The sequence below is a fragment of the Doryrhamphus excisus genome, chromosome 9, assembly GCF_030265055.1.
Source record: "Doryrhamphus excisus isolate RoL2022-K1 chromosome 9, RoL_Dexc_1.0, whole genome shotgun sequence".
NCBI lineage: Eukaryota > Metazoa > Chordata > Actinopteri > Syngnathiformes > Syngnathidae > Doryrhamphus > Doryrhamphus excisus.
This window is the reverse complement of record NC_080474.1, coordinates 21,438,363-21,458,171: the sequence shown is the minus strand read 5'-3', so window position 1 is coordinate 21,458,171 and position 19,809 is coordinate 21,438,363. Positions and strand designations below refer to the sequence as shown.

The 19,809-nt window shown below is 40.9% G+C and overlaps 4 protein-coding genes across 6 annotated transcripts; 3 read left to right on the top strand and 1 right to left on the bottom strand.

Annotated features, from left to right (window-relative positions):
- Positions 1-1,303: 1,303 nt before the first annotated feature.
- Positions 1,304-4,576, top strand: rsph1 (radial spoke head component 1). The gene is made up of 7 exons (XM_058082470.1): positions 1,304-1,479; positions 1,598-1,711; positions 1,780-1,885; positions 1,967-2,057; positions 2,675-2,810; positions 3,623-3,694; positions 4,121-4,576. The coding sequence occupies exons 1-7, from the start codon at positions 1,429-1,431 to the stop codon at positions 4,298-4,300; spliced, it is 750 nt and encodes a 249-aa protein (XP_057938453.1). The 5' UTR covers positions 1,304-1,428; the 3' UTR covers positions 4,301-4,576.
- Positions 4,577-4,760: 184 nt separating this feature from the next.
- Positions 4,761-11,490, top strand: pdzk1 (PDZ domain containing 1). Of its 3 annotated transcripts, none has more exons than XM_058082456.1 (7): positions 4,761-4,932; positions 6,008-6,217; positions 6,288-6,501; positions 8,257-8,589; positions 8,653-8,849; positions 8,956-9,201; positions 10,011-11,490. In XM_058082456.1, the coding sequence occupies exons 2-7, from the start codon at positions 6,011-6,013 to the stop codon at positions 10,356-10,358; spliced, it is 1,545 nt and encodes a 514-aa protein (XP_057938439.1). In that variant the 5' UTR covers positions 4,761-4,932; positions 6,008-6,010; the 3' UTR covers positions 10,359-11,490. The 3 variants fall into 3 exon arrangements, with proteins under 3 accessions (XP_057938439.1, XP_057938440.1, XP_057938438.1); XM_058082457.1 differs by having other exon boundaries at positions 4,761-6,217; positions 10,011-10,292; positions 10,458-11,490; XM_058082455.1 differs by having other exon boundaries at positions 4,761-6,217.
- Positions 11,491-11,584: 94 nt separating this feature from the next.
- On the bottom strand, positions 11,585-16,816 carry si:ch73-390b10.2 (Golgi pH regulator). The gene is made up of 14 exons (XM_058082458.1): positions 16,563-16,816; positions 16,342-16,401; positions 16,139-16,242; positions 15,968-16,074; positions 15,799-15,900; positions 15,596-15,716; positions 15,071-15,151; positions 13,328-13,437; positions 13,162-13,250; positions 13,010-13,102; positions 12,850-12,945; positions 12,069-12,158; positions 11,940-12,005; positions 11,585-11,861 (listed from the first exon to the last, which is right to left on the bottom strand). The coding sequence occupies exons 1-14, from the start codon at positions 16,602-16,604 to the stop codon at positions 11,655-11,657; spliced, it is 1,368 nt and encodes a 455-aa protein (XP_057938441.1). The 5' UTR covers positions 16,605-16,816; the 3' UTR covers positions 11,585-11,654.
- Positions 16,817-17,492: 676 nt separating this feature from the next.
- Positions 17,493-19,115, top strand: LOC131136010 (dynein regulatory complex subunit 2-like). The gene has a single exon (XM_058082459.1). The coding sequence runs from the start codon at positions 17,565-17,567 to the stop codon at positions 18,906-18,908; it is 1,344 nt and encodes a 447-aa protein (XP_057938442.1). The 5' UTR covers positions 17,493-17,564; the 3' UTR covers positions 18,909-19,115.
- Positions 19,116-19,809: the final 694 nt, after the last annotated feature.

The window sequence follows — 19,809 nt, the reverse complement described above, 5'->3', positions numbered from 1 at the left end:
GCAGAGCTCAAGGGTATTTTTTTAGTCTCCTTCCACTTTTACATCACTAATCAGCTTTGGCTCCTGGAGGTCTTTTATGCGCTTGTTTGAGCCTGCTTATTAACGCTGCAGTGTGAGGTGGGGACTAATAGATTTTAGTCAATTTACTCTCAGAGCGGTGGAGACTTAAGTGTTGTCGATATTATCCATCCAGTATAATGTACTAGAAGAGCGTGAACATGCCGTGATAGACTCAGCAGCGGCAAGGAGGCTAATGTGTTGATCTTTCCATCTTTTACTGATGTGCCCTGGAACTAAAAGGCAGTCGAAAAGGTCAGTGCAAAACATATAGAAATTATTTGTAAAGGTAATAGGTTTTAGTTTCGGATTTAGTTATATTACACATTGTCTATATTTCCAATATTTTTTATATAATTTCACATTTTAATGCTATTGTTATTTGAATTGATTAATCACATCTACACTGTATGGTATAGGTTGGCTTTATTTTATTTCCTAATTTTCTGTTTAAAAATCTGTCAATTAAAAAAATATCTGTACCTGACATTTATTCAGAAATGTCTGCTTTTTTCAACACTATAATGCAATATTCTGTATATACTTTGTTCTTACTTATAGTTTGTGGCACATGCAGGTCTCTTAAGTGACACTAGAGGGTGCTGTGATGCACCGTTTTATATGTAAAAGGAATTCCAGTTTTAACTGTAGATTTCGCCTATCGGATTAAAATACTATACATTTAAAAAGAAATGTATTCTAGATATTTTATTTAAAGATACAGATTCACAATAAACGTTTAACTATTAAATAATATAAACGTGTAGATAAATAGCATACATTATTGACATTTGGAAATGAAAAGGAATGGCTGCGTTTGTCACGTGAACAGTCGTTGTCATAGCAACTGCAAACAAGCGAGCAGGTTTTACTATAACTATTATACAGTGATTAGAGGGAAAAGATTGTTCACTGACTGGAATGCTTAACAAATATAGCTATTTTTAAACTATTACATTGTTTTATAATCGAAACGAAAGTACAACCGAGAGAAATAAATTGAATATGCCCAAACATACCCCGCGAACCTCGTGAGCATAAACTGTATAGAAAACAAATGGCTGAATGGGTGGCCAAACATCTTCCATACAATATCAAAGCGTTTAAAAATGTATTCTTCACGTCATGCAATGTTTGGATGTTGACGAGTATGGGGGTATATGTGGGTGGGGGGGGGGGGGGGGGGGGGTCACGCACATGCACAGAAATAACTGTATATGTTTTATTGCTTATTTGTTGCCAGGACACGAGCTGATGTAGACTTCCGGTTTTTAAGCTTGGTGGCGTTTCAACGCCTCCAGACCCAAACTTGTCACAACTTCTTCTCTAACAAAACTTTGTCATTTACCACCACTTTTCAACACATTTATAATGTCCGACTTAGATTCTGACGAGTTTGACGAGGAGCGCAATAAACTCGGGGTGAGTTTAAAACATATTTTACCTTGCTATTTTAAGGTAACGCTAGCTTAATTGTCGGTTATCATGCTAACAAGCTCATTTTTTGCCTTTTATTTGTTGATTTTTTTCATCGGTGCAGGAATATGAAGGCGACCGAAACGAAGCAGGAGAAAGACATGGAACGGGAAAGGCTATCCTGCCAAAAGGAGACGTTTATCAAGGACGATATGAACATGGCAAACGACACGGCAAGGTATGATTGATTGTTAGCGTTACTGTTGTCAATGATAAATACTTGCGGCGCATGCGTCCTGTCAATAGGGAACATATCGCTTTGTCAATGGGGCGAGATATGTAGGAGACTATCATCAAAACATGAAACATGGGCAAGGTATCTTCTACTACCCAGATGGATCCAAATATGAAGGTGTGTGCCAATAGCCGTCTCTCATGTTATGACGAGTGGTTGGAGGTTTGGAATTGAAGACAAATTGGGCTTGTCTACCAGGTTCTTGGTCCGAAGACCTGAGAAAGGGCCATGGTGTTTACAGTTATTCCAACGGGGACACGTATGAGGGACAGTGGCTGAACCACATGAGGTATTTCTGCACTTTCATCATAACACATATCACTTCTACCTGGATTTTGGTAATATTTCAAAACTTTAATTTCTTCCAAAGTCAACTGTCCCCATCAGAAAACCTTTATTTATCAAGCAGGTGGTGTTTTAAGAATACTGTCACATCTTACAAGTGTTAAAAGAAGCTAACCCTAATAGTACAATAGCACAATACTCTTGCACTGAGTAGCCGGGAGACATGCACACTACTTTCCCTATTTCTGTACCACGATACCTCAATAATTTCCTTTTCTAGTTTTGTCATCATGCATACAAGATATCCACTAAGCACCAAAACTACATTTACATGGGATTCTATTAAAGATTGCATGTATTGAACAAAAATATGGGACATCAACAACCTCAAGCAAAAGATTTAACTAATGTAGAAGAGTTAATTCAGTTAATCCTGTGTGTCTGGTGAGTCATATTTTCCTTTGCTTTCAGGCCTGTCAACTATATTTGTGTTTGTTTTCAGTGAGGATAGTATTTAGCAAATGACATTAAAGAGTTATCAGAGTTCTTATTTAGTGACATTTTCTGTTACAAGAAAAAAATGATGGCTTTGCTTGTATTTCTGTTGGGTTTTTTTGATAGGCACGGTCAGGGCACTTACCATTACCATGACACTGGCTCCGTGTACACTGGAAAATGGGAGAATGGCAAGATTCAGTCCCTTGGAGAGTTCATCCATGCCAACCACAGATACAAAAGCAACTTTGTCGACAATATTGTAAGTTGTTTTTTGTATTTAGGGAGAAATCATATTTAAATTTTTTGTATTTTTTCCATGAATTTTAAAGCATAACAATGGCTAAATTAACTTAAATAAAAATATAAAGCATTCAAAAGATGCATTTATGAACTGTAGTACTCTACGGTGGGCACTAGGTGTCACTAGTAATGTTATTGTGCCAGGTTTGATGGTGGGAACAGGTTTGTATCGCACACTTGAATTATCTCACAACAAGCACAATAATATAATAATAGTAATTTTAAAAATAATTACACAAGCTTCTGTTGAAAATTAAAATCCAAAGTTCTTAACACATTTATTCAATACACACAAGCTTAAACTGCACTTTTAAAAAAAATGTTGCCCATCATCCACAATCCTTATGCGAGACATGAAGGAACACACATCTTCTTCTTCTGTATGCCTTGTAAAGGTATAAAAACAGGCAGCAAAGAATTCATATTAAGGGACGCAACTATTCTGCCTGTGAAGCCGTCTCGAAAAAAAAACCCAACAACGCTCCATTTTCATAATATGACCTGTAGATTAATTAACAAAGTTACATGGATATTGTGGTTTTTATTGTCATTAACATTGTTACGCCAAAGAAGTATGTTATAGGCATAGGGACACCCCACCACTCTTGCTAGCTACTAGCCCGCTAGCGACTAGCTTGACCACACACTTGCTCGCAAATAAAAAGCATGAATCATTAATTAGGCTGACATGTTCGGGTTTGATTAGCGCTTATATATTATTAATAATTCTCACTGTCGATAATAATCAAGGTCTTGTTGTTTATTTGGCAGCCGTTTGGCCCAGGGAAGTACGTGTTCGACATCGGCTGTGAGCAACACGGTGAATATCACCAGATAGAACAGGTAATCAGCAAACAGCACATCTACTCATTACTGCTGCAGACATTGCCTGAAAGGCAGTCATAAAACAACATCCCGGCTGATGTAAATTCTCTTTCGACTAACGACGCAGCCTCTTCGTCTATGTTGTTCTTTTTCATGAGCATCTGCTGATTCTTAGTACATGTTCAAACCAGAAAGCTGCACCACACTGCCTGTAACTGTTGAACTATGATTAGATAACTCGGGGTGTCTTGCCGCAAATCATTATGGCAGCTAAACAATGTAGATGAAATGATATTCTAAAAATAAGAACCTAACCAATGGCATGAAAACAATACCGTCTGACTGAACATTCTCGTCTGCGTGCCGCTGTTGCCGCTGTCTTAGTAGCAGTACAAATTGTAAATGTTTCATCATGTATTCTTCTTGTATTCCACATGATTGCAGGACAGGGCTGAAGGCGACTGGAATGAGCAAGGCACCACTACTGTTCTCAAATGGTTCCCTAAATGTATCACAGGCCTTACTCCACAGGAGACGGAGGCTTCAGCTGAGGATCAGTCTGAGGCTCCACCTGAGGCTCCACCTGAGGCTCCATCCGAGGCTCCACCCGTGGCTCCACCTTAGGCTTAGCTGGCAGCCTCAGAACAACCTTACCATATCTTTCATGTTGGGAATTCTTAAGGTTAATTGGCCACTCCAAATTGTCCATAGGTATGAATGTGAGTGGGAATGGTTGTATGTGCCCTTGGATAGGCTCCAGCATTCCCGCACCCCTCGTGAGGATAGGCGACATAGAAAATGGCTGGATGGATGGATGGACAAACGCTCATGACCAAACATTGAAACACCACAAGGTCAAGAGAAGAAACAGGCCCCTTATAATTTTGGATAACTTGTACCTATAATGTTACATGATAATGTTACATGATAATGTTATTATAATGTTACATTATAATGTTACATGATAATGTTACATGATAATGTTACATTATAATGTTATATTATAATGTTACATGATAATGTTATATTATAATGTTACATGATAATGTTATATTATAATGTTACATGATAATGTTATATTATAATGTTACATGATAATGTTATAATGTTGGATGTTGCCATCTAAAGAATATGAAAATGACTGTGAATAAACACATGAATGCATTCTTTTTTAGTAATTTCAGTGCATTTGTTTTCAGGACTGAGTTGAGACGGTCTCACCTTTGTCCCATCCCAAACAGCTGAGGAATCATACTGTAAGTTTTTATAGCTTAAGCACCCTCCCACCTGGGAAACCACACTCAAGCACTCATATCTTGATCATATCTTGATGTATTTTCATTCATAAACAGGAATACTTTGTATGACAAAGTATTAGGGCCGTATTGAAACTGAGATTTTTGTAAACAAAGTTGTACATCGACAAGAAAAGTCATAATATTATGAGTAAAGTAGTACATTTGAGAAAGAAGGTGGTAATATCACGAGAATAAAGTCGTAATAAGGCTTCTTTCCAAGAAGCGATGACATAACGCTTCCCAGCCTTGCGGAGGCACTCCTTGGTGTCACTGTTAAATAACTCAACCTTTAGGCTCACCTTTGGCCCATCAAAGTCCTCTCTGAGGACTTGGGCATTAGAAGACTCCGGACGCACCTGGAGCAGCCACAGGTACGCTCTCTGGCTTTGGGACGGCGACCGAGTCAAGACTGGAGCTGACGGTGAGCGAGCCCGCACTTGACCGCTTGTGATTGATGGCGTTGGCGTCACTGGGCTGTACTTAAACAGACGAGCAATACAAGTTGATGTCCTCATGCTGATGTCTACGTTTAGACTAACTTTACATTATTCCTGCTATTTCAAAAAATTAAACATTATTATATACAAATAGTACTCTATTATATTCTGCAGTCATTGTCATACATACAAGTATTTATTTTCTTTTATTTGATTTTTTAAAATCTAAACAAAACTATAACATGTTTTGGAATTTTAAGACAATACATTTGAAATTTAAAAGAATTTGTTATTTTTGAATGTAAAATTTAGCGTTGTTACAAATGATGTTGATTTGCACGTGCATGTGCTGGTCACTATCATTTAACAATAATAACATTTGATAACAAGGGTAATAATGTGGGTTCAAAGTTCAGCTGGTCTTTGCCGTCGGAGTCATCACCAACTTGAGTGATTAACCATTAACTACGTGTGACACGTGCATGCAAGATGAACTCATCGGAGGACGTTTCTAAGGCATTTCATCATCATTTCATCATCATTTGAATAGGAAGGGATGCCATTACATCACAATAAGTCCTGATTGTCTCTGGTAGAACATGGCCGCCTACAAGCCAAAGGTGATTTCTCTAACCAAGCTGCCGGGTCAGACTTTGGGCTTCTACTTGAGGGCGGAGCAGGGCGAGGATGGCCACCTGATCCGCTGCTTGGATACGGGAAGTCCTGCTGAACTATCCGGCATGAAAGATGGAGACCGCATCCTTCGAGTCAATGGAAAATTTGTGGATGGGCTTTCCCATTCTGAGGTGTGTATGTGCTGGGTGGACCTGTACTGCGCTACGTAGTCCTGAACTACTTTGTGTCTTGGCCTTTTAGGTGGTGGAGCTGGTGAGAAGCAGCGGGGCCACGGTCACCTTCCACATTCTTGATGAAGCTTCCTACAAGCAGGCCAAGACCCAAGGAGCCAACCTGGGTGAGCCTCAACATACACCAGCGGTCAACGGCGGGGACCGGCGGGACCTAAAAGCTCGACTCTGCTACCTGGTCAAGTCCGGCTCTGGCTATGGCTTCTCTCTTCGCTCGGTTAAAGGTGAGACTTTTTAGTGACGGCATCATAAAACAGCCAATACATACATTTCATTGCTACTCAAGTTTAATTTCTATAGTATTATACCGTCAGTGGGTATGTAATTTATGAGTAAAAGGTGTGTTATTACAAGAAATAAGGCAGTAAATGTACAAGAAAAAAGTTGTAAATTTATGAGAAAAACAGTTGTAATATTACAAGAATAAAGTCACAGATTTACAAGAAAAAGTTGTAAATTCACAAGACAAAAGTCATAATATTACGAGAATAAAGTTGGAAATTAATGAGGAAAACATCATAAATGAATTAAATAAGTTGTAAGTTGACGAGAAAAACATACTGTTACAAGAATAAAATCATAACATTAGGAGAATAAAGTTGTAACCTTGTGGAGAAAAAAATGTAAATTTATGAAAAATGTAAATGTATAAAAAAATAAATTAACAAGAAAAAGTCATAATATTATGACAATAATGTTGTCCATTTATGAGAATAAAGTTCTGAATTTACGAGAAAAAAGATGTCATGTTACAAGAATAAAGTAAAATAAAAGTAAAATAATAAGATGAAATTTTATGAAAAAAGTTAATTTATGACATTTTTTAATGCATTTAAAAATAAATTTATGAGAATAAATCATAATATTACAAGAATAAAGTCATAAATGTACTAGAATAAAGTCAGACATTTACAAGAATAAAGTTGTAAAGTTATAACAAAAAAATGTTAATTACATCTCACAATTATTAGAAAATCTGAAATGTAAATGTATTAAAACCAATAAATTTACGAGAAAAAAACATCATATTACAAGAATAAAGTCATAAATGTAGTAGACTAACGTCAGCAATTTACAAGTTTGATTATTACCAGAAAAAAGTTGTACATTTATGAGAAAAACAGTAGTAATATTACAAGAATAAAGTTTTATACTCTCCATTTATGAGAGTAAAGTTGTGAATTTACGAGGAAAAAAGTCATACTATTACAAGAATGAAGTTATAAATTTAAGAGAATAAAGTTGTGAATTTACAAGAAAAAAGTCATACTATTAGAAGAAAAGTTGTCCATTTATTAATTTACAACAAAAAAGGCATAATATTACAAGAATGAAGTCACAAATTTAAGAGAATAAAGTTGTGAATTTATGAAAGAAATGTAAATTTATGAAAAAATGTAAATGTATTAAAAGTAATACATTTTCAAGAAAAGTTTGATGATTACATGAAAAAAGTTGTACATTTATGAGAAAAGCAGTCATATTATTACCAGAATAAAATTGTCCATTGATGAGAATAAAGTAGTGAATTTACATTTAGTTTAACATTTACAAATAAAGTTATAAATTTATTTTCAAATGAAGTTTTAAGTCTCTGCTCTCAATATTTCTAAATGTAGCAGAACTTTATTGTGGATTTATTTCCAATGTGAGTGTTTCTGCATGCTTGAAATGGTGGGGAACGCAGCACCATCTGGTGGCCAAATGCTAAACTGCAAGCCAGAAGGCCAGTAGTTGAACGTGAACAAAAGGCATATAAAGTAGGAGGATAAAAATGTCCTTTCCGGTGGATTTCAAAGGCTCATTTGGTGAAATGCCTTTTGTGTAGCTTTGTCATTTCAGGCTCATTAAAGAATCAGACATGAAGATTGTAAATGTTTTTATTGAATATCCTCTGGCAAATGTGACACATATTCATTGATAAAAGCCAAAATGACCTGAAAAGCCATAAAAAGTCCTTTGGTGTAAATCCTTCCCAGGTGAGCAGGGCGTCTTCATAACGGAGGTGGTCCCGGGCGGTGCGGCAGACCAGGCCGGGGTCCAACTGAACGACCGTCTTCTGGAAGTCAACGGGGAGAACATCGAGAGCTGCGCGTACGAACAAGTGGTGGACAAGATCAAGATGGCGGGCAGCAGCCTGGTGTTCCTCCTGGTGGACGACGAGGCGGACCGCCACTACCAAAGCCTGTCCCTCAAGATCACCACACGCTTCGCCACCACCAAGTGTCTCCCTCACCGGCCACGCATCGTCCACTTGACCAAAGGGCCCGGCGGGTACGGCTTCCTGCTCAAGGAGGAGCCCGGCACCGGAGGCAGGTCTTTGGCAACTCTTGTAACCATGGAGATGAGCGCGCTCACAGCGTCCTTTCCTACAGGACACGTGATCAGGGACATAGACAGGGGGAGTCCAGCAGAGACGGGGGGTCTCAGGGACTCGGACAGGCTGGTGGCTGTGGACGGCCTGGAGGTAAACGGCCGGACTCATGAGGAGGTGGTGGACGCCATCAGGCGGAGTGGCGCCAAGTGCTGCCTCCTCGTGGTGGACAAGGACGCCGACCTCATGTACGCTCAGGTAAGACCGCCAGTTCACAAGCTCATTCCAAATATGGTATTTGAATACATAATTCATATTTGAAACGTGATGTGAAATATGAATGAACATGTTGGGGCCCACGCAGGCTCAGGTGTCACCCATGCTCTTCTGGGAGGAGAAGAAGGACTCTCTTTCCCCACCCAGTTACTCCGAGGCGACCACCTTCCCCATGGTGACGTCATCCACACCTGCTGTGGAGGAGGAGAAGGAGGAGAAGGAGGAGAAGGAGGAGGAACTCAAGCCTAAACTGTGTAAGATGGAGAAGGGAGCGTCTGGATTTGGCTTCCACTTAAACGGCATCTCGGGGGTTTATGGCCAGTACATTAAAGAGGTAAGCAACCACGTCTATGTGATGATAATAATAATAATAATAATTAAAATAATAATCATAATAATAATAATAATAATAATAATAATAATAAAAGTAATGATAATAATAACATAATAATAATAATAATAATAATAATGGTTTAACTTCATTTGAACATGCATCAATAAAATAATAAAATAATAAAATAATAAAATAATAAAATAATAAAATAATAAAATAATAAAATAAAATAATAAAATAATAAAATAATAAAATAATAAAATAATAAAAATAATGAATTCAATTTATAATGCACTTTCCATTCTTCAGAATCACAAAGTGCTTCACAGGAAAAATGAATAAAAAAGAAAACTTCAGAGAAAAAAAACAAAAGTATTAAAAACTTGAGTGCAAGATAAAAAAAAGTATTAAAAACGTGGGGGTAAAATGAACAACATGGGGCAAATAGACTAAACATCTGCTAAAAAAGGTAAAAGATTTTAAGTCCTCTTTTAAAAGGGTCAGCAAACTGTGGGGCGACTGAGCAAAAGGCCCGCTCTCCCGTGGTTCCAAGCTTGGTTTTGACGTGTTTAAGAAGGTCGGCGTTTGAGGAACGGAGTTTGCGTGTTGACGGTTGAAGGGAAACTAGTTCCTTGAGGTAGCGGGGAGCGTTGCCATGGAAACACTGATGGGTCAAACTGGAAATCTTGTACCCGGTCCGGGAAACGATGGGAATCCAGCGGAGCGTTTTGAGAACGGGAGTGATGCGTTGTCGCTGACGCACGCAAGATGAAAACCGCTGTGACGTGGGAGGCCAACGTTCATCTCAGGTGGTGAAGGGCGGAGTCGCCGACCGGGCCGGTCTGGAGGACGACGACTTGGTGGTGGAGGTCAACGGGAAGAACGTGGAGATGAGCACCCACAACGAGGTGGTGGACCTGATCCACGGCAGCGGAAGTTCTCTGGAGCTGCTGGTGGCCACCAAGAGCGTCTACGAGCAGCTGAAGGCCAAAGGGGTGGCCATCACACGGGAGATGCTGCAGTGGACGCCACGAGCCGAGAACCAAGTCCACAACGGAGAGGAGGAACGGCAAACTCCGGCTAGAGAGAGAGTGAGCAGCTTTACGTATTCTATGAAGGAATGTACACTCTTGTATCCACGGCAACCACATCTATAAACTATCACCATAAAATCATCATTCCGATGTAAAGGTTCACTTTTTAAAGTTTCTTTTCAATTCCGTCTCCAACTCAATGACGTGTTTGTCTCTTTGCAGACGCCATCCGTGTCTTCATCTTCTTCTTGTGCAAGTTTGGATGACAGACTTTAAGAGGGGACGACACACCAGTTAGCCTTCTTGCTAGCAACATAACTTTATCTCACCCGCTCTCTATTTTTAATATATATATATATATATATATATATATATATATATAATAAGAAGAAATAATGGAGAAAAAAAACGTTTGTGAGCTCTTCCGTGTTCAGAGTGGATGTTTGCTTTGAAACTCCAAATAAAGAGCAGCCCATTCGTCTTTATAGCCGTTCTTCTTCCTTTACTTTCACTTTAGATGGAAGATGGAAATGAAATGATGCATCTGCACCCCATTTTTACACCATGCGGAAACAAGCTATGACTGGAAGCGTGTCCTGGGAAGCGTGTCCTGGGAAGCGTGTCCTGCTGCTACCAAACATAGTTTTGTGTGGTAACGGAAAACTTTTGCAATAGCTTGCAAAAGTTTGACTTTGACCATCAATTTTTATTTCCATGTCCCCTTTGGGGGCTCTAAGATCATTTTGTCTTTCCTAAAGTCAAGAATGATGGTGGTAGCGTGCGTCGTGGTCTGGGGCTGCATGGGTGTCAGAGTTCCAAGATGAAAGCCACCAGAACATCAAAGCTCGTCTGAATTTTGTTGGAAAACACTGGCAAAATGGGAAAATACTCTAAGGAGACAAATGTTGGAACTTTTTGGAAGACGTGTGTCTTATTATTACATCTGGTGTAAAACTAATGCCACGTTCCAGAAAAAGAACATCATATGTGGTAAAATGTGGTGGTGGTAGTGTGATGGCCTGGAGCCGTTTTACTGCTTCAGACTTGCTGTGATTAAAAAAAAAAGAGCTGTGACCAAATGGTACGTCTTGTCTTTTTAGTGCTTGAAAAGACTTTTTATGATGATTCATTCCCTTCATTAAAAAATGACATATTTTAAAAGAATAAATCCAGAAAGTGAGCCAGAAGGATTATTTTGCCCTCAATGGAAAGTGAATGGTTTAGTCAAGCGATACGAAATGAAATAATAATGGCTTTGCTCAAGTCTGTTCAGCCAAGATGAAAAATCCAAAGTACAAATCCCAACTTTTATTCCTAATGTTTCCCATAGCATTCGCTCCTGATTCAGGAACACTGCACAGGATCAATTCCACTACCATTAAAGTTAAAAAAAAAAGATTTACGTAGTACACGGCGTTGTCAGAGCGCCATGTGTTTCTCTGGTGCCTGCTTGTGGGCCAGGTAGAGGAAGAGGATGCTGGACAGGGCGCTGACGAGGAAGATGACGTCAAACCAGCGGTGGTAGAAGTTGAACTGCAGCTCCCCCAGCACCTCCGTGACGATGGAGCGGTACTCCAGCGGCATGCTCATGCGCATCAGCAGCACCGACGACACAAAGTACATGCCCTGATGACGTCACGAGACGCAAATGTAACGACGCTGGCTTAACGATGACCGGGTGAGATGAAGAACGAGGGTTCTCACCATGATCTGAGCCAGTACCAGCACGATGACGTTGGAGGACTTGCTGCTGGATATGGCGTAGAAGAACTACAAAGGGAGAGGACTCATTCAGACTGACGCAGAGGCGTCGCCGTGGCGTCATCTTTGTACCTTCGTCAGGGTGATGAGTAGGCCTCGTATGGATGTCACGATGATGATGCCCACCAGGATGAAGGAGATGTGCTGAGACCAAAACTTCACCTGAAAAAAGACAATAAAAAATAAATAAATACAAGAAAAAAATAATAATTAATCAAATAAAACCAGTATACTTTTTGTTTTGTCCAAAAATTGGGCCGTTTTTAAGGTAAATCTTATTCACCCAAAAATTGGGCCGTTTTTAAGGTAAATCTTATTCACCCTAAGTCGGGGGTGTCCAAAGTGCAGCATTTGCAGTTTTTTTGTGACCTGTGCCACATTATAAAAAATAAAAAAAACAGCAAAACTGAGAATAAGATGATAATATTAAATGCTAAAATAAATAATTATATATAATATAAATATGAAATAAATAATATTATGAGTTACAAGAATAAAGTCATAATTTTACATCCATAAATCGAAATATTTGGGAAATTAAAAAATGCAGAAATGTGAAAAGCAGCTATAATTTTTTGATAATAAAGTCAAAATATTTAGGCAAAATTATATATTTTAAAAGGAAAGTCACAATTTTTCTGAGAAATAACTTGGAGATATTATGAAGAAAAAGAATAACACGGGATTACATTTTGGTGGTGGTAAACTACGTCTGTAGTCACAATGGAAAGGTGGCTGAGGTGTCTCGTCCAGGGAGGAAGACCACACATTGGACACCCCCATCTTATACATTTGTCCATACGTTGTCTTCCCATTCTGGGTGTGTATCAGCGTGCACGGAACGAGGTCTTACATCAAACTGGATGCCCAAGTAGTTGACCGTTATTTCAATGCCTCTGGTCACAGGATCCGTCTTTCCCACGCGATCGAACACGATGTTTATGGTGGCCTGTGACGGACAGGTAGAAATATTATTAAGAATAATTCAGCAAGTCTGCCGTTGGTGGCCTCACCATAAAAATCTTCCACACGCAGTAGATGGAGAAGAAGTAGCCGAGGAAGTTGAAGTACTTTCCCTGGAACGTCTTGGAGTACTCAATGCGCTCCTAAAGACAAATGGAGTCAGCGTCACCGCAACATTTCTACTTGTTAACGACGACCTTACCTTGGTGGCTTGCAGGTCTACGGTCTCCAGGAAGAGCTGTCTGCTGAGCTCCTCCAGGGCGTTGACCTCCTGCTGGATGAGTGACAGGTCTGCATGGAAGCAGAGCAACGGCGGTCAGGAAGGGAAGAGGCCATTTTAATCAGGTGGGTGTTAAAAGGAAGGGTACTTTCGCTCCCCGTTGGCGGCGACGTGACGCTCTTGATCATGCCCCACAGTCCCGTCTGTTTGTTGTGGTCCTCGCCACGTTGGTACATCTGCCTCCGCGTCATGGCGATGCTGCACCAGGACAAACGTCTTTCATAAAACAGTTTGGCATGTTGGGCAAACTTTAATGTTTCAGATCAGCAAACTAATAGAAATATTAGTCCATGACAACGCCGCCCTGACCAGCAACAACTGCAATCAAAATTTGGGATAACTTGCAATGAGTCTCTTTCATGGCTGAGGAGGAATTGTGGCCCATTCAGCTTTGCAGCTTTGCAGAATTGTTGTCATTCAGCCACACTGAAGTGTCTTTTTAACTCGACTCAATAGGATTGAGGTCAGGACTCTGGACTCAGGACTTCTTCAGCCAATCAGAGGTGGACTTGCTGGTTTGTTTTGGTTCATTGTCCTGCTGCAGAACCAAGTTGGTTTCAGCTTCACGTTTTTTGTTTTTTTTTGGTTAACAGCAGAATTCATTCATTCATTTTCTACCGCTTATTCCGGTGAAGTAGGATTTCTCCTTATTAATGGAATATTTTCTTACTTAGAGCATAGAAAACCTGTTCACGACCTTCCAAATGTGTTTTATAAACACTATTAGAGCCCTCTAGGCATGAAATAACACCCCTATAGTTACATTTACGCTCATATTACACAATATAGTACACATTCATTCACTCATTTTCTACCGCTTATCCTCACGAGGGTCGCGGGGGTGCTGGAGCCTATCCCAGCTGTCGAGAGGCGGGGTACACCCTGGACTGGTGGCCAGCCAATCCCAGGGCACATATAGACAAACAACCATTCACACTCACATTCATACCTACGGACAATTTGGAGTGGCCAATTAACCTAGCATGTGTGAGAACATAGCCGAGAGTGGAATTGAACCATGGTCTCCTAGCTGTGAGGTCTGCGCGCTAACCACTTGACCGCCGTGCAGCCCCACAGCAGAATTCATGATTCCATTTATCACAGGAAGTCTTCCAGGTCCTGAAGCAGCAAAACCATCACACTACCACCACCATGTTTTACTGTTGGCATGATGTACTTATTCTGAAACTTTTACGCCAGATGTACTAGGACACACAGTTTGTCTCGTCAGACCACAGAGTATTCCCCCAGACTTTTGGGGGAATATTCTCAAGATGTTTTTCTGGCAAAATTGTTTGTTCAGCAGCGGTTTGGGTCTTGGAACTCCGCCATGGCTTCCATTTCTGCCCTTGGAACGCCACCATGGCTTCCATTTCTGCCCTTGGAACTCCACCATGGCTTCCATTTCTGCCCAGTGTCTTTCTTACGGTGGAGTCATGAACACTGACTGACCTTAACTGAGGCCTGCAGTTCTTTGGATGTTGTTGCGGGGTCTTTTGTGACCTCTTGGATGAGTCGTCGCTGTGCTCTTGGGGTCTTTTTGGTTGGCCGGCCGCTCCTGGGGAGTTTCACCACTCTTCCATGTTTTCGCAAATTTGTGGATAATGGCTCTCACTGTGGTTTGCTGGAGTCCCAAAGCTTAGGAAATGGCTTTATAACCTTTTCCTGACTAGTAGAGCTCAATTGATGTCAGTAAAGTTATGTTTTTGTTGTCATTGACTAATATTTTAACTGTTTGATCATCTGAAACATGTAAACATACAAAAAGGGGAAGGAGGAAAATAGTTTTGCACTCTACTGTACATACAGTATGCATGGATTTTTAACCTACCGTTTTTTCTTGCTAACAATCATGTCCATCGTTTGGAGCAACCGCCTCTCCAAAGCCAGGATGTCGCTGTCTGTTACGTTCCTGTCAAAAGTAATTAAAAAAATGCTAAATAAAACATTCATTCGTTTTCTACCGCTTATCCTCACGAGGGTCGCGGGGGTGCTGGAGCCTATCCCAGCTGACTTGGGGTGAGAGGCTGGTGGCCAGCCAATCACAGGGCTCATATAGACAAACCTAATACATATAGCACATATAGTTAACCTAACATGCGGGTTTTGGAACTTGTAACTGTAATAATAGAAATGTAAACATACATTAATTCATGATTGACATGTAAACAAACACATGCAGCCCTGAAATAACCGATTGAAACCAAGAAATTCCACCAGCGGATCAATCCACTTTGCCCAGGTCTAAAACAGTAAAAGCAAATAATGACCATCCCTTCTGTTGTTGTTGTTATGACGACCTATTGAGACTTATGATATCCTGAGGAACGTAACTGAAACTGAAAGCTGAGCCTACCTTAGGAAGTATGACATGTACGTGTAGGGACAGTTGACGGCACCGAAGCCCGACAAGAGAGCCATCAGCGTGACGCCGATCACACCCACACGACTGATCAGCTGCTCGATGGACAGAATGCCTGAAGGAAATATAATAACCAATGTAACATGTACTGTGCTTATACTGTTTACACGCAGGGAGGAGCGAGGACGCCGACTCACCATGTTTTGGACTCAGTATGGGGAATGGATCGCCCAATTTCCAGAAGAAATACATGAAGGTAAACCACACCATGCATGCAAACAGCAGCCTCTGTCTGTGCACTACACAAAGCAAACAGACCTTTGTTAGATAGGTGAGATAGATACGTAGATACATGTCGTTACTTACACAGGCGTATGTTGCTAACCACAAAATACCCGATGTAAAAGGGCACCACAAAGATGAGAACCAGTAGAATCACATAGAGGTTCAGCTTCCAGTGAAAATACCTGGAACTTGAAGCAGACATGAATTTGAATGCATCGCATAACAAGAGGTCCCCGTCATGTCCTTCCTTACCTGCTACTCAAGGCACCCAATATCTCAAAGATGATGAGCTCAAACATGGTACACGAAAAGGCAAAGGTGATGGAGAATACCACCTGTACCACGTACTGACGCACCTGGGAACATATACAAACATATCATATATAAACATATGCAAACACGCAGGCCGACACTTTAATAACGGTAATAAAAGACTAGTCAGAAATAATATGTACCTCATAGTCTTTGAAAAGCTGACGCATAAAGAACAACCACCCAAAACCAAAGAATAGCACCTGCAAATGGACAAAAATACAACTAACGTTTATATATATTTATATTCAGCTTGTTCTTTTACTTTTAATTGTATCTTGTTACGAGCAAGGTTGAACTAAAGCACACCTAATAAAGATTTAAATTCAGAGGTAAAAAAATACTATTTAGCTATTTACGCTACCTGAGAGGTGAACATGATGACAGAATCCACCAGAAACGACATGACGCTGTGTCTATTCAACAGCCACCAAATAACCAATGTACGGTAATGGAGGATTTTAGAGCATACTGGCACCAAATCGTATTTTAGTCATAATAATAGTAATTATAAACGCAATGTTTGCTTTGATTGTAATTCATGTGTCAAGTTGCAATGGTCGGCTAAAATATACGTCATTGCTAGAACTTCGTTGGACTTCCGTCGCAAATTGATGACGTAACATTTTAGTGAACCCACCGTCTATGGGTAATGTTTTTATTAATTTGTACTATATTGATTGCCATGTCAATGATTATGTGTGTGTGTATATAACACATACATTGTTTAAGTACAATTGTTCAATCATTAAAAAAAATTAAATATTACCTAGCAGCCTTATGCACTAGCATTAGCTTTCGATGCGTGTGCGTGGCAGCCATATTGGAGCGGTAATGCGCTTTGTTGAAGTCACATAATGAGACAACGGTTCGGTAAATGCAATCTAGCGAAATGTTCAAGTGTATGACACACAAATATGGTGCTTTCCCCCGGTTATAAATTAAGTGTTTAAAAGTCAATGATCTCAAGGTTTAGTGATGAAATTGTCAGTCGACATAGACAATTATATGTGATCACACAAGAAAAACACTTGATCCAAATGTGTAGTTATGGAGTGATTTAAAGAAATTTAACAAATGAAAAAAATCCATCAAATGTTCTTCCATATTGAATTTCACTTTGATGACACACAAATGTACTACTGTACATAAGAAATATGCCTTAGTTACGTCAACAAAGGGAAAATATACATCATGTCATCATGACAGTGTTGCATCATTCTCTCTAATGCATCACACTAAGTGACAGTCAGTGATGTCATCTTTGTCCTACTCCCAGTGGAAACTAAATATTTAACCCCCTCCTTGTACAAGCACATTTGCCGTACAATTTTGAAATTATTCCACGCAAGCTGAGCACGCCAAGATGCCGAGAAAAGGAAAAGGAAAGAAGGGCAAAGGTACAGGAGACGACCCCAGTCTCCGCCCCCAGATCCTGCGGGACAAGCTGAAGAAGGAGAAAGCCTACACGGCAGCGAACGCGGTGAAGCTGAAGGACACCTATCGCCTCGGTCTGCGCAGCGACAGATGCGTCCAGCTCAAGGAGGACATTGCGGCTCTTCGCCGGACGTTCGAGCGGCGCGATCAGGACCTGAACCGTGCCGTGGACAGGTTTGCATGCGGTGTGCAGGAGTCCGAGCGTCTCTCCACCCAGGTGTGGCGCGTCCACCAGGAGAATGTGGAGCGTCTGTGCACCTTGCAGGAGAAGAGGGTCAAGTTCCTGCAGGAGCAGTGGGACATTGGCCAAGAGGTCATAGGCCGGAAGCTGGAGTTCCTCAGCAAAACTATGGCCGCCTACTTCCTGCAGTCTCGAGTGGGTTTTGAGGATACGTTGATCCACTTGGAGCGACACCATCAGCGGGACTTGGCGACCATCCACAGGCTGTACAGCGAGACCATGGAGGCCCACTCGGCGTATGAGAAGAATAAGGCCTTCGAGGTGGAGGAGTCTTTCTTGGATCAGAATGTGAAGGTCCTGAAGAACCAAAAGGCGGAGAAGCGCTACGTCATCGAGAAGGAGAACGTGGAGCTCATGGAGATGAAAAAACAAATCTCGGTCACCACGTCCAAGAAGGGCGTGGCGCTGTACAACACCATCATCGAGACGCAGTCCCGGCTAGAAACCACCGAGAAGAACAACTCGGCCATGACGGCTAAGCTGACGGCCGCCAGGAACAACGCCAAAGCCAAGATCCACATGCTCCTGAGCCAGATGGCTCAGGATCGAGTGCCGGTCCAGATGATGATCAACGAGATCAGCCTTCGCAGCAACAATGTCGCCAAGAGCCTGAGGACCATCATCACCAAGGGCACCAGGGTCCTGAAGTTGGCCGAGATGTGTCGCCACCTGGAGAGCCAGCAAAAGGACCTGGTGGCTTCTAAAGAACTAGCCCAGGAGTCCAGGACACAGACGGTGGAGCCATCGCACGTGCTGGAGTTCCCCGAGCTGAAGAAGCGCTTCAACACCGCACAACTCGAGCACGAGGCTTTGACCGAGCGCAACAGGAAGCTCAGGCTGGAGAACCAGCAGCTGCAGCTCCTCAAATTCCAACGCACGGACGCTAAGACCATAAACCCCGACACCCACAACGGACCTTACAACCCCCTGCTGATGAAAGTGGCCCCCGTTATGAAGAACGGTGACAGTAAGACCAGGCAGTGTGTTGTTGAGGGGGTAGACGTCGTCAGGACGCTCTCTGGGAAAGAATGAAGAACATACAAGGACCGCTTTCATATTTAACATGATATGCTGACAATATTTGATTTAAAGTACATCTCGGCTTTGTGACTCATTGACTTATTTGAAGTAAGGCTGTTGTTTCCGAAACTCATTATATATTATATATAACAGCACATTCAATGGTATTCAATGGTGAAAAAACACCATACTTACTTAACACATCTTAAATTCAGTGAAGTTGCGAGACGGCGCCCTCTGCTGGATTCATCGATACAGCAGTCTGGCGGCAACGAGTTCCCAAGCTGCTGCTTAATTATTGAATATTATAATTAATATATTATTAATAATTATTACCAATAATTATTATTTTAATTATTAATAATTAATTATATATATCTTTTTTTTTTTTTTACAAATGCCATATAGCTCTAAATCTAACACGGCAAGTATAACGTACTGATTAGCATCCTGTCCACTCATTGGTCGATCAATAAAACTCCCGCTGATTGGTGCTCATCTGGGCGGCAACGATGAAAAGTTGATAATTTTTCAGCTTAGTGGTATGCATGTATGGATGCGCAAACCTTCACGCGCACAAAGTTTGCGTGTGGCTTGGCTGGACGGTGACACGCGATGAACGCTATCCTGCAGGTTCCCTTTAAAATGGCGTCGAGGCGATGTCACCTCTGCCCTTACAGTCTTATTTATTTCTAATATGTCTTCATTTCTGTCATTATGGCAACCGTATTGGTTAATAGGGGTGTAAGGGTGACTATAGGGGTGTTATGTCTTATATAGCGCTTTAAATTTAGAACATCTTAAATAGGTTTTCTATGCCCTAACCACAAAAATATTGGAATTGAATAACCGTAATGAAGGAAATAACTGTACTTCCCTTTCCTGTGCACTGTAGAAAACCATTTTTAAACGG